Source organism: Channa argus, chromosome 1, assembly GCF_033026475.1.
Source record: "Channa argus isolate prfri chromosome 1, Channa argus male v1.0, whole genome shotgun sequence".
In the NCBI taxonomy this organism is placed as follows: Eukaryota; Metazoa; Chordata; class Actinopteri; order Anabantiformes; family Channidae; genus Channa; species Channa argus.
The window spans coordinates 16,124,537-16,139,117 of record NC_090197.1 but is presented as its reverse complement, the minus strand read 5'-3'; the positions used below and the strand labels follow the sequence as shown (position 1 = coordinate 16,139,117).

The following is a 14,581-nucleotide window of genomic DNA, read 5'->3' as shown; positions in this document are numbered from 1 at the left end:
AAAAGGTGACATAAAGCAGTGCAAGGTCAGCTATTAATGTGACTGCACTGAGAGCCTTGGCAGAGTGGTCCCTGCTTGATACAGTCATATGATTGATTGAGATGATTTTTTTGTCAATAGTTGCTTTACACTACAAGGTTTCTCCAGCTGAAGGCTGCAGGGCACATGCACTTCTGCACAGTGGGACTTTGTGTGACCATCCACTGTGTTTACCTGGAATAAACCTGGTGCAAATAATAAGAAGATAACCACATACCTTTACACCCATGTTTTCTCCTTGTTATAGGAATTATGTGGCTTAATACGTTTGTGTGTCGTGACCTTATTTTCAGTTTACTTCATGATTCAAAAATGATTCATGTTTTATTCTTGAAAGCCTCGGTAAAAAAACTGTTGCAGTATGTTAGTCGTGGTGGATGTTAAAACATGAGTAGTGTAGAAATAAAACTGAAAAGGCATATGAAATACATTCAAAATATAATTTATGTCTATTACAAAGAAATAAATTATCATTACATGTCATTATGTTAGACTACTATAAAAATCCCATAGTAGTTGTACATCAAGTAGATAGGATTTCTAATTATAGACCTATTTCTAATCATTTAGTGAAATTTCAAATCTGATTGAATAATTGGCTATTAAGACCAGGCCAAGTTATGAACACAATGTTAGAGCGCTTATCTCTCCACAGCAGCCACAGCAGCCAAGTAAGGAAACTTGGATCAAGGGATCTGTCCACTGACTGTTTACATTTCTCTCATTGTTTCTGCGTCATCAAGAAGCTAAAACAGTCCTTACTTCAACAGCTACTTTTCTTTTCCTCCCAGCCAATGGTGAAAAATGGACAATTAGCATGAAAAAGGGTAAGCTGTTAATAAAGACACGCGCGCGGGCGCACACACACACACACACACACACACACACACGCACACACACACACACACACAGCCTCCCACAACTTTTCCATGTGTCATCCTTGAGTGTACTCAGGGAATGTCAACAAACATGTTGTGAAAGATAGAGGGAATGCCCTTTCCCACCATCAACAACCAATAATAACACGTGCAGCAATCCTTGTCACAAGTACTGAATCGCAGCTGAAACACACTGCCATGGCCACATCGCATAAAAAGTGCTGTGCTGCAGTACTTTGTTGCAGTGTTATAGCACTGCCATCTTCTGGTGGCCTGCGAGTACAGCTGCAAAAATCACACATTTTTAGAGTCATGTGTTTTATTTTTTGTTCCAAATTACACAGAGTTTTCTAATCTAATCTAATGAAGACATTTAATTTACAATAATATCGCCTTAGAATAACAAGGTACAGAAATTGTTTTATTAGTTTGTTTGTTTTGTCAATTTTATTATAATAATAATAACACCTAAAAAAATCCATATTGAAATAATAAAACTTGTAAAAAACATATTAGGCAGACTGTCAGAGGTCTCCGGGAGCAACATCAGACATCAGTTCATCAGGTTGTTGATCACTATTAAGGCAAAACTTTCCCAAATAATTTTTGGCTGTTAGTATGTTTGAAGTTCTGTTGTCCATTTTTATTTCAAACAAGCCATCTGTCCCTCTAACGTGGAGCAGTTCCTCTCCTGCATTCACACATTCTGTAGGCACATATGTAGAAAACACCTGCAACAGACAGAATTTGTGTTTGAATTTGTGCATATTACAAAAAAACTATGTGCATATTACAAAAATGTCTTTAGGACTTTATTTAAATCTATTTACAATACTTAAAGAGACTGAATATAAAGAGCCTTATTTTTAACACCAGATTTGTTTTAGAATCAGTTTTGTCATCGTTTTCATTTACTTTATGTCAACTTTGTCCTGCTGTATTAACCTGGCGACAGATTTTCTTAAAATATCCTAGATAATGACATTTTTGTTTGATAGTAACTTCTGTAATTTTTTCAGCCTACCTGCAAAGAAGGTCATGAGCATGGCCACCCAGCCCAGTATGTAGGACCAAGAGAACCGCCAATCACCAAAGCGCTTTCCTAGAAAGTTGATTGTCACCCCTGTATAAATGGCCATACCCAGCAGAACAAAGAAAGCTGAGAGGGGAAAAGGGACATACAAGTTAGTTATATGTAATAGTGTAATTAGTGTAGGTGTAATTATATCAAGTCTAGAGAAAGTACACCCACTGGAGACAAGAAACATGATTCCTGCAGCAAAGGAGCGGTTGAACCTTTCAAAGGAGGAGAACTGTGCAAAGGACATGATGCCAGCAATGATGCCTGCAAAGCATGACATCCCTGAGAGGATCATGAAGGCCCGGGCTGCGTTCCAATACGCTGTAAAGAAAACATGTAGAAATCATCAGGTTTAATCATCAACTCATTAAAATAATCTTTAAAGATGGGGTCTGGGGTGCTGGTCCAGTGATGGACGTAATAAAGTGATCTTTGCCACGGAAAACTTCAGTTTAAATCCATTAATTATTTTTTAAATTTTGTCCTATCGGCTTATCCTGTGAGTTCAGGGTCACCACAGCGGATCATTGTCCGCATGTTGATTTGGCACAGTTTTTATGCCGGATGCACTTCCTGACGCAAGCCTCCTATATTTCTATAGGGCTTGGACCGGCACTGCACAGCTGGGGAGGGGAATGGGCTGTTAGAGGTTCAGTGTCTTGCCCAGAGACACCTCAACATATAGCCAGGACCGGGGATCAAATCACTGACCCTGGGGTCTCTGGACGACTGCCGACTCCCCGTTATTTTTTATTATTATTATTGTTTATTATTATATCTCCATTTTATTCTCCATATTATTTTTATTTTAAGTTTTTATTGAGGAATAGTAATCAAAACCTTATTTTGCCATAAACCATCAAGTCAATGGTCTGTTCCTTTGAAAATTTTAAGAAGCTAAATGTTAATTCTAGATAAAACAAACTACAAAATGAGGCCACAGAACCAAAGAGAAGCTCTTATGATTTAAGAAGGGCTTGTCAGAAAAATACAGGGACTTACTGTACAGTTGAATGGCAGGCAGGGAATTAAAGTATCACAGCCATCTGACTGTCGAACATGACTCTCTGCAGCCATACAACAATATCATGATGTAAAGATAAAAATCAAGCTTGTCCACTGATAGAAATCCAACTCTATGTGTGTGTTTGACTTAACTCTGGTGATATCTTGGCTGTCCCATCTTGCGTGCCTTACCTATGCTGTCAGTCTGCATGTAGCACTTGTTGGACATGCAGTATCTCCACAGACCTTGGTGAGCATAGTTTCCAGAGAGACGGTACTGCATCCAGTAGTCAGTTGCAGTGGAGACCACCAGCAAGATATTACCCACGATAGCACAGAACAGGCCCCCTCCCATGAAGCTGTACATCTTGAGTTGAGATAGCGGGGACACTGAAGAGCAACTATAGTATAGCAAGGCAAAAATGTTACAAGGTACTACAAGTACTATCAATTAAAATATGTTCATGCTGTGCCACTATGCATCCACTGTTAAAAAATCTAAAAATCATAGAAAATACATTTTTCCCAAAACTTCACCAGAAAATTGAGAAAGGGCTTCGTGTAGTAAAATCCAATCAACAAATAAAATACTCGACTGTCCATTTAGAACTCTCATGAAAAGCTGCCAATCCTAAATAAGGTAAACATACATCAAACCTCCAAACATCCAAACTGAAATTATCACTAGTACAACATTTATAGCTGCTTTACTCCTTGAATGGTAAGTAACATACTTTTTCTACCAACTTCTTGTTAGGCAAATTTACCTCTTCTTTAGCGGAAACATCACTATTTGTCGAACAATAAATAAAGCAAAGCCACAGTAAAAGCTATTCCATATGATGATGCCCTTGGTTGTTGTTCCCCTTTCCAATGTGCTTTTCCAACAGGAATTGTGGTTTATCTTTAGCCTCAATGCGCAATCACAGTCAGGATAAATGTATTGCCCTCTGACGCATACACAAGCCACCCTGAAATTTTATCCCTTACCTTATTTCTGGAAAAGCCCACCTTGCAGAGGTAAAGCTAGAGATAGTTGGAGGGGAAGAGAGAGAGGTGTTACTCTCTTGGAGGGGAAGAGAGAAAGTCACAGACAATACTAAAACCAAAAAGTTGCCCTCTCATTTTTCTGTTGATGAAAGCAAAATCCTTTGCAGCCATCACTCTCTCTGTGTGAGATGTGCTTGAATGAGACACTACAGGGGCCACGGTGCATGTGACCCTGTACATTTGAGTGTGTGCATAGGAATGTGTTGTGTGTTTGGGGCCGAAGAGTTTGTTAGGTTTTTGTTTGTTTGTAAATGGTGCGCTCTAGAACTGGGGATATGCATAGGTATGCAGGACAGTCTGTGCCAATGCAACATGCTGAAACCAGCACTTTTTTTGCAATAGTGTCACACTGTGGCAGCATAGAGGGACACATATAGAGGGAAGACTCGATGTAAGCTGTATCTCGTGCTTTTTAAGACAGCACTAAAATCAAGTTTGCTTATATATCTTGAGCTCACCCTTAACGAATACTTTTTGTTACACATAAAAAGGCATAAACTACGTAAGCAAGCTTGCTCTCTCCTAAACATGGAGATATATTATTTCTACAAATATATTTTAAGTGATATTTTTTCATCATATCTATTCAGTAGAAAACATAGAAATAACATGTAAAACATAACCCGGTGTGTGCATTTCATGTTTAAAAAAATTCAGAGCAATGGCCATATGCATTTGATATACTTTTGTAAATGAAATTATCAGGTGTTGTTTTATTTTGTTTGCCTGCGTCTGTTTAGATGAAAGAATGACTATAATTAGGGGCATTTTTTCAACGACAAAACAAACGAATGAGAAAGGCCAAATACTGTAGGCACAGGACAACTATTTCTGCCAGTGAAGCTGCTTAATGGTGAAGATTAGAATGTGGTTGTAATGGAAAAGTGGGTAATAACAGCAAGGTCTTGGTGTATAATTAAAAGACAGCACAGTGTAAAAGACGTCTGTAAGGATGCCAGAGCTTCAGGCCCAAGCCAAAGGCAACCAAGGAGCACAGATTCTTTTGGATGGTTTCTGAATTTATTGGTCAGACTTGCTGCATTAACATTATTAGTTTAAGCTCTTACTGCGTAATGGTGCTTCACTTTAGGTCTGCAACTAATTGTATTTTTATTATTATCTATGTTTTCTTAAGTTAATGAATAATTTATTAAATGTATGTAAGTACTGAAAATATTTATGTTAAGTTCTCAAAGCCCAATGCAAAGTCCTGAAATGTCTTCTTTTGCAAAATAAACAGACTAAATTCTGATTATATTAAATGTACAACTATGTTAAAACAGGATAAGCAGCTAATTTACTTTGTAAAGAGCTTAATTTAAAATAATAATGTCTAAAATGAGTTTCAAACTTGTTGCTGAAAAATGTCTGAGACCACTGTAATGAGTCACTAAGTCAAAATATTAAGATACTATCTACCCTATTTTCTCATCTCAAGGCACTTTACAGAATGAAGTTAAGACTATAAAGATGTATAAAGAAAACCCAACAAATCCCCCTTGAGCAAGGTATAGGCAAGGTGGAGAAGAAAAACTCCCTTTAAGGGAAGAAACCTCCAGCAGAACCTGGCTCGGGGTGGGCGGCCATCTGCCTAGACCAGTTGGGGTGAGTGGAAAGTGTAGAGAGAAAAGAAAACAGCAACAAAAAGCAACAACAAAACGTTGGGCAGGTTGGTAGGACCATAAGCTGTGCACTGGAAAACACGCAGCTCCCAAGCTGGGGTCACCTACAGAAAGGGACAGAGAGAGGGAGACAGAGAGAGAAAAAGACAACTACGGGAGAAAAAGACACAAAGTTAATGTCATACAGTGGTGACAATTGTGGAGTGAGAGAGAGGAGAGAGGGACAAGAGGAGGAAAGGATGAGTTACTAAGTCAAAATAATAAGATAATATCTCAAAATAATTACTTACTAAGTCAAAAATAATGATATACTATCTCAAAATGATGACAAATGATGCAAAATAATATAAAAATAGAATAAAACATTTGCAAACTCAGTCCCAGTGACAGCATATGTTTTTTCCTTTTTTGTCAACAACATAAATGGAAATGGTGCTATGGGCAGTGAATACTTTGTACTAGTATTTGGTAACAATGGACCTTACAGAAGCAGAATGTGCGAACAAGACAACATACAACTATAATGAAGCACTAAAATCTTATCCAAAGTCTCTGATAGTTTTCATTTAAATTTGTACACATTTGGACTTCCTTGCGTCAAAGGCATCTATGGTATAATCAAATGATAGAAAGTAGAATATACAATGCATATGCAAAAGCATTTATAAACAATCACATAGATAAGAGAATTTACAGTATTCATGAGCAGAAATATTCAGCTGAACTGTTGAGATTTACAGTCCTACAGATGTGGGAATGAAAGACCTGTTACGCTCCTTCCTGCATGGAGGATGTATCAGTCTGCCACTGAAGGAGCTGCACAGGGTCTCCACTGTCTGATCCAGCGGATGACTGGTATTGTCCACCCATCCACAGGTATTGTCAGCTTGACAAACATCCTCCTCTCGCCCAGCTCCTTCACAGTCGCCACAGTCCAGCGGGCAGCCCGGGACAAAGCTGGCCCTCCTTACCAGCTTTTTTTGAGGGCTTGCAGTAGTGGCCCATCCAGCAGGTGGAGCCCTAGGCTGCTGCCTATACGGCCAATGGCAAGAGCAGGATCTGACCAATTCAAAATATTGAGAAAGTAATTAATTATTTTAACTTATTAACTAATAATATTGACAAAGTATCTCATTATTTTGACTTAGTAAGTCATTATTTTGAGAAAGTCTCAAAATCTCATTATTTTTAGATACAGTATCATGATTTTTAGATATTTATTTCAATAGGTAACATCTTCATGAAAAGAATAAAACATTTAGCAATACTACACATATCATATATTCTTAGTCTTTACTAAAGATTCTGGAAAGATGTTTGACCTCTTTTGACCCGGAAGCTGACGCTAGACCCGAGCTGTTCCATCGGCGGAGCAAAGATGGCTGACCAAGGCGCCGCAGATCCTGGTAATAACAACAATAATACACCTGAGGCTTCGGAGGGAACTATTATTAAGGTCACAGTAAAAACTCCTAAAGACAAAGAAGAAATCGCCATCGCAGAAGATGCCTCTGTCACTCAGGTTTGTTGATTTTGGATGGTGAGGTTCAGCGCCGTGCTGTAACGTCATGCCCCTGCCCACAACTTCAGCTAGGAAGCTAGTTAGCAAGCTTAGCGTTGACGTTAATTTTGCCGGCTAATAGAGCGTTCGTGTGATTAAAGAGGTTGTGTGTAGTGAACGAAATGGTACTTAAAGTAACAACTTTTTAGTGTTATTGACGTTACTGACACCCAAAGGAGAACATAATGATGCTTATGTTTGAAATGACTAACCGGCTAGCCAGCTAACGGTAACGGTTAGCTAGTTAGCGTTGTCCGCTTGCTAGTAGAGCTAACGTTGGCCAACTATGTAGCCAAACAAGTGTCAGCTGACGGTTTGCGCTTACTGTGCCGAAGTTACAATGGTCTGATAGAACCATGGAAGTGAGTTTTGGATGGGTGACTTGTCGAATCACTTTCATTCCCATATCAGATCAGCGGCTTTACAATGCTGACGTTAAATCTATCGCTCTAGAATATTCTCACTGCTACCACTGAGTCATTCAGCTTTCTGGGGAATACACACAGTAAGTAGTCTCAGCGGTGCTGTCGGCTTAGCGACATGTTAACGTTACTCCTAAGTGACACCATAATGCTGTCATGTAGCCAGAATGAAACCACAGTTTCATTTGCAGCTATATGTTCCTTTATTTCATAGACATAAAGAGAAACTCTTGGAACTATGGGAATTACAGCATTGTGTGATGCTCTTCAATTTGATCGTAGTTAGTTTCCCCGAAGTAGTTGCTAGTCTTCCTTTAAGGAAGATAGCAACCTTTAAGGAAAGTGTTTTGTGGAGACAAAACAATAATACATTTCTATTTATAATCACACAGTATTAAAGTGTTAAAATAAGTGTAACAGTTTGTATGTGTAAGGGAAAGATAAAACAGCGTAGTAAGTAGAGTTTAAAAATTGCCAGTGTCTCATATGAAACAAAAAAACAAGTCTAAATAAGATTAATCGCTATTAGTAATGTATATTTAAATTTTTATTTGATGAACTAAAGATATTATGTGCTATACAGATTGTCCCCTACAGAGAGCATTTCTAAGCACAACCAGATACTATTATACTATCATTTTCATGTAGTAAGTTATGCATATAATTTATATTGACCTGTCTCACATATTTAAGTGAAACTCACAGTCTTCATGATTATTAATTTGAAGGTTCCTGCATATCCATATTAGGACTACAGGTGGTTTATTTGAGCTCAGGGTTGTGCTGTATGTATTATTTTAAGAAATACAAACTTATCTACAGTACTGTTAAACAGTACAGGAATTAGACTACAGGATGAGACCATTTACTTTGTTAATAATGCCGTAAGATTGTCAAACAGTGACTTTGAAAAGAGTCCCAGTCCCACTTTTCTCAGGATAAGTGCACAAGACTTTATTGGGAGTTGGAGCTTTCAAATCTGAAGGTTGCAACTGAATAAAAACAGATTAGAGCAGCACTTCTTAGGTAACCATCTCATTATTTTTCTCTTTCCCAGTTCGTTTCCCTTTCTGTCTCCTTAACTTCTATCTCATTGCTAATTTTCATACATTCTTGCTGTCTTGCAGTTCAAAGAAGAGATCTCAAGGAGGTTCAAAGCCAAACAGGACCAGTTGGTTCTGATTTTTGCAGGAAAAATCTTGAAGGACGGTGACACCCTTAGCCAACATGGTATCAAAGATGGCCTGACAGTTCATCTAGTCATAAAGACAGCACACAAGTAAGGTGGCATTACTATACAAAGCATGATTAATCTGATTCAACAGAACTTTTCACCAATAAGAGTGATTAATTAGACATGCAATACAATCTTGGCGTAAAATTTGGTTAACTGAATTTGTGGACTGTTTAAGCAATCTTATCATCTTACATAAATAATGTATTTGTCATGTACCTACAAACAGGGCAGGAGATGGTGGAAGCACCTCAGCATCTAGCTCAACCTCCACTCAAGCAAGCAGTACAACCACCTCTAGTTCAGGCACAACCCCGTCCTCTACAGCAAGCGCTACTGGCTCTGCCCCACCACCCACACAGACACCAAATATACTGAGTGAGTCCACATTTGTTTAACAATTTAAATGCAGACATCCTATACAGCGCCCCAAACATTAAATGTTTAATCATCATCCAATGATCTCGCCTCCTTCAGCTGGCTTTGGTGACCTGGCTAGCCTGGCGGGACTGGGCATGGGCTCGGCTAACTTCATGGAACTGCAGCAGCAAATGCAGAGGCAGCTCATGTCCAACCCAGAGATGTTGTCTCAGATTATGGAGAACCCACTGGTGCAGAATATGATGTCCAACCCAGATCTGATGAGACAGATGATCATGGCCAACCCGCAGATGCAACAGCTGATGGAACGTAACCCTGAGATCTCCCACATGCTTAACAACCCTGAGCTCATGAGACAGGTAAAGGAATTGGGATTGATTGGCAGTTATACAGTTTGCACATGCATCACTACACTATATTCCCTGTAGATATAGATTTCTTTATTTGGGATTTACTAAGTTTGTTTTGAAATTAACTTTATTTGACTTGCCTTTATTATTCCTCTCAGACCATGGAGCTAGCTAGGAATCCAGCCATGATGCAGGAAATGATGCGGAACCAAGACCGGGCTTTAAGTAACTTGGAGAGCATCCCAGGAGGCTACAATGCCTTGCGGAGGATGTACACAGACATCCAGGAACCCATGTTCAGCGCTGCCAGGGAACAGGTACCTGGGACTCATGTTTACTGATCAAATCTGTGTTTGTTTGTACGGTGTTGATCTTTGATGGGAATTGTTGTTTGATTTTATTAACGTTGTTATGATTTTAAATGATAGTTGGCTATACTTTGACTATTTTTCAGTTTTATTTATGTGATCACATTCCCTGTAGTTTGGTAGCAACCCATTCTCAGCTCTAGGCGGCAGCTCTGAGTCTGGTGCCCAGCCATCACGGACGGAGAACCGGGAGCCACTTCCAAATCCATGGGGGCCACCAAATGCATCCAACACCACTGAGAGTGGAGGTGGAACCACAGGAAGCACTAGCACACCTGGGGGCACCAACCCCAGTGTGTCCAACCCTTTGGGCATCAATCCTGGTAGTCTGGGCAATGGTAAGCAATGGGGGAGTAACGGTAAAAAAAATCACAGTTCAGTATGCAACATGAAATAATCTAAGTCAATCATTATGGACACATGTAGATATGAACAGTTTATAAATGTTTAAACAATGTTAAAATAAACCTAAAATATATATACATAGAATTGATGTGATGTCAAGTCACTGTTAAGTAGCTCTCATTAGCTTTAGGTGTCTGCCCATCAGTCATGAATGCTTCCCCGCATTCTTTGAACCAGTGGTGAACAACAGAGGCTTTTACATGTGTGTGAATGAGAGGAACCCAAGTGGAACAGGGAGGTTACAGGGAGCAGAGGTGAAGAAGGTGCAGGACTTTAAGTACTTAGAGCTATGGAGAGTTATGAAAAGAGGTAAAGAGGGGAGTGCAAGCAAGTTGGAACGGGTGGAGAAAAGTGTCAGGTTTGTTGTGTGATAAAAGAGTATCGGCGAGAATGAAAGGAAGGGTGTTCAAGACGGTGGTGAGACCAGCAATGTTGTTTGGCTTAGAGACAGTGGCACTGAAAAAAAGACAGGAGGCAGAGCTGGAGGTAGCAGAGCTTAAGATGTTGAGGTTCTCTTTGGGAGTGACAAGGATTGACAGGATCAGGAATGAGGGACAGCTCATGTTAGATGTTTTGGAGATAAAGTCAGAGAGGCCAGATTGAGGTAGTTTGGACACGTTCAGAAGAGAGACTGTGAAAATATCGGTAGAAGGATGCTGAGGTCAGAGCTGCCAGACAGGAAGTCTAGAGGAAGACCAAAGAGGAGATTTATGGATGTAGTGAGAGAGGACATGAAGTTAGTTGGGGTGAGAGAAGAGGATGCAGAGAACAGGGTTAGATGGAGGGACATAATTTGCTGTGGCGACCCCTGAAAGGGAACAGCCGAAAGGAAAAGAAGAATTAGTACATTGCATTGTAAACCAGGGCTCACTCACCTTCAGCAGCCCTTTAAATCTTGTATTATTAACAGCTGAATATAGCTGGAGATTTGCTTCCATATCGATTATTTGATTGTATCTGGATTATTAGGGAAAGGCTGTTTAAATGACCAGAAACAGCTTCTTATTTGCATTTGCCATGACATTTGCTGGCCGGAGGGTTGGCTAAGTTTAGCTTGCTGCTCCAGGCTCTAATTTAAAATATTCATCATTTAATGCGTGTGAGTTGTAAAAAGAAATGTTCTGCACACAAAGCAAACCGGTTGTTAACTACTGTTAAAGACTGCATTGGATACATATCTCCACTGAACCAAAAGTCCTGTACTGAAACGGGTCAGTTCAAGTCAGTGTACCTTGACACCCTTAGTAAAATGTCACAATACAGTGGAGCCTTTTGTTGCGTAGTGAATTACTGTAGAATTTACCTGTTGGTATGTTAACTACTGATGCAAATGTGTTTTGCAGGCATGTTCAGCAGCCCAGGCATGCAGAGTCTACTGCAGCAGATCTCAGAAAACCCCCAGCTGATGCAGAACATGCTGTCTGCTCCCTACATGCGCAGTATGATGCAGTCACTCGCTCAAAATCCAGAGTTGGCTTCCCAGGTAATGAGTGGAAAGACGGATGCATACATGTTCCTAACACCAACATATATAAAACCTTCAACAGTCAAATTATATTACAGAACCTGAAATTCTATTCTCATATGTGCCACAAATTGCATAACACATATAAAATTACTTGTAAATAGTGGCATTTGGCTAGGCCTGCTTTGGTCCATAAATGTATTTATTTAATGTATGCTAACAGTAGAGGGGGAACTGTTAAAATCACTTGCTTTTGAAACAAATACTAAGAAAGAACAAACAGCACAGCTTTGAATTATTTTCCTTTAAATAAATAAAGTTAACTGTGTGTCAAACCCTGCGAGGTCTGTTAACAAATGACAAAATACTTTGATTGTCTTTCTCTTTCTCTTTCTTTACCAGGTTTTGATGAATAATCCTTTGTTTGCTGGAAACCCACAGCTCCAGGAACAGTTCAGAGCTCAGCTGCCTATCTTTCTGCAACAGGTACTGCACGTTTCAGTTTAGAGATGCAAGGATGGATAGTCCCAGTAAAATAACAAATAATTGTACTGATTGGCCCATAGAGGGCAGGATACTGTAAAAGCATTTTGGATGTTAACCGGCTTAGTTTTTCCATTCAGTTATTCAGTTGCTCTCAGGTTTTATTTTTTTTTTTTTCCTTTTTACTTCATTGCCATTCGTTCTGTTTGGGTGCAGATGCAGAACCCAGAAGCCCTGTCAGTGATGACCAACCCCAGGGCCATGCAGGCTCTAATGCAGATACAACAGGGCCTTCAGACTCTGCAGACAGAAGCACCAGGCCTCATGCCTAGGTATGTTCTTGCAGACAGGTATACTCATTGACGTTTATTTATAGATAACTTTTTTTCAAACCTATCGTTTTACCTTTGGATCTAGTTTGATGTCAGGTGGAATTCCTGGCATACCCACAGCAGGGAGTGTGCCCACAGAGAACCCAACATCCTCGCCCAGCAGTGCGGGTACAAACACCGCCCAGCAGCAGCTGATGCAACAGATGCTCCAGATGTTTGCTGGAGCAGGCGGAGGAGGAAGTTCAATGGTATACACACACACACACAAATTACATCTGTAACTTCTGCACTGGGTTTTATTAAAGTTCCATTAATGTTCCTCCCTGTAGTCCCAAACCCCAGAGGTTCGCTTCCAGTCCCAGCTGGACCAGCTGAATGCCATGGGCTTCATCAACCGCGAGGCCAACCTGCAGGCCCTGATCGCTACTGGAGGAGACATCAATGCCGCTATTGAGAGACTGCTGGGCTCACAGCCCTCGTAAAGGCATACAGTACAATACTGACACACAGACAAGTGCATACTGCATACCTAACTCATACACACACCATCTACAGAGACCACACACAGACCAAGAGAAATTTAAGTGTATTGTCCCAAACGTTGCAGAAAAAACTTGGGCAGGATCTGTAAGACCCTCATTCTCTATTTGCTCTCAGATCATTCCCTAGTCCCCATACATTTTCTTTTTGGCATCACTTACCCAGATCTCTGTTCCAGAGTTCCACTGTAGAGCTGAACTGAACCAGGGTGCTCTGGTGCACAGAAATGGAGCAAAAACTCTCCTGTAAAGGGATTTCCAACTGTTTCTTCATTTATTGTTTTCTTCTCATAAAACTGGAGTCCAGTGATGCAGACAGATATTTACAAAATATAGTTTATACCCATATGATGTGACTGACTGCTGGCTCTGTTTCGTAAATGGCCATTGTGAGGCAGTTTGTTGGCATTTAAGTAGCAAATCAATAAATGAAGACTTTTCCTGTATACAGACAGAACATGGTCAGGCAGATGTCTTGTCCATATATTCTTTCAGTTTTATTCTTCCCTTTTTCCCATTCTTGAGATTCAACATCAACATCAATAGCTACTTTCACTATTTATTGCAAGCGCTTTAGAAAATGATGCCCTACACTGATCTCTAAACTGGCACTAATTTGTCATTCCAGAAGAAAGTGCCCACTCATGGGTGCACAGTGTCTTTTCCCTCTAAGGCACCACAGCTGTGCCTTCTGTCCTATCCTGCCCTGTAAGAGCGTTGTCAGCTGATTACACCCTCACTCAGTGGGTTTATTACAAAACCCTGAATAACTTCCACACAGCATCAACCAGACCTGTAAACATAATCAAATATTACATCGCAGAGGATGCTGTTAGAATGAATATGAATGAAACAAACAAGCTTTTCTTTTAATCTGATTCTTTGTTTTATTTTCTTTTTCTTTCTTTCGGTGCAGTTAGTACCTAGACATGATTTTGACTTGTGTCACATAAAATAAACATGGAAATCAAATAAATAAATAAAAACAGGCTTTCCAACAATTCTGGTATGATGGTACCATACATTTCTGAAATCAATCTCGGTTGACTTCTTCTTTTTTTTTTTTTTTCTTTTAAAAATCTCAGCATTGTAGTTGTGGTAACCTTGGCAACTGCTTCTATAGCTTTGCTTTGTCTGTTGACCTCAGCTGAAAAAAAAATCCATTTCCCAATTGAACATGTTGGAACTAACTTTTAACAGTACTGTACTAAAAAATAAAACATGGTCAAAACTGTTTATTTCTGTGTCGGTTGATTATAGTCTTGTGATAGAACAATATGATGTCTGCGCTTTTCCTTTAATCAAACCTTATTAGCTTTTATCGTAAAATATGTATTTTCTGCTTTTGTTTGTAATTTAATATTAA

General features: G+C 39.6%; 2 protein-coding genes across 2 annotated transcripts; one reads left to right on the top strand and one right to left on the bottom strand.

Moving 5' to 3' along the window:
- Positions 1-1,312: 1,312 nt before the first annotated feature.
- Positions 1,313-3,397, bottom strand: LOC137102258 (lens fiber membrane intrinsic protein-like). Its single transcript, XM_067481568.1, has 4 exons — positions 3,196-3,397; positions 2,170-2,319; positions 1,942-2,076; positions 1,313-1,648 (listed from the first exon to the last, which is right to left on the bottom strand). Exons 1-4 carry the CDS (start codon positions 3,368-3,370, stop codon positions 1,587-1,589), a joined length of 522 nt encoding a protein of 173 aa, XP_067337669.1. The 5' UTR covers positions 3,371-3,397; the 3' UTR covers positions 1,313-1,586.
- A 3,619-nt stretch (positions 3,398-7,016) lies between these two features.
- On the top strand, positions 7,017-14,449 carry ubqln4 (ubiquilin 4). Its single transcript, XM_067501498.1, has 11 exons — positions 7,017-7,197; positions 8,786-8,937; positions 9,122-9,270; positions 9,370-9,632; positions 9,782-9,940; positions 10,107-10,329; positions 11,740-11,879; positions 12,264-12,347; positions 12,561-12,676; positions 12,762-12,924; positions 13,006-14,449. Exons 1-11 carry the CDS (start codon positions 7,054-7,056, stop codon positions 13,156-13,158), a joined length of 1,746 nt encoding a protein of 581 aa, XP_067357599.1. The 5' UTR covers positions 7,017-7,053; the 3' UTR covers positions 13,159-14,449.
- The last annotated feature ends 132 nt before the right edge of the window (positions 14,450-14,581 follow it).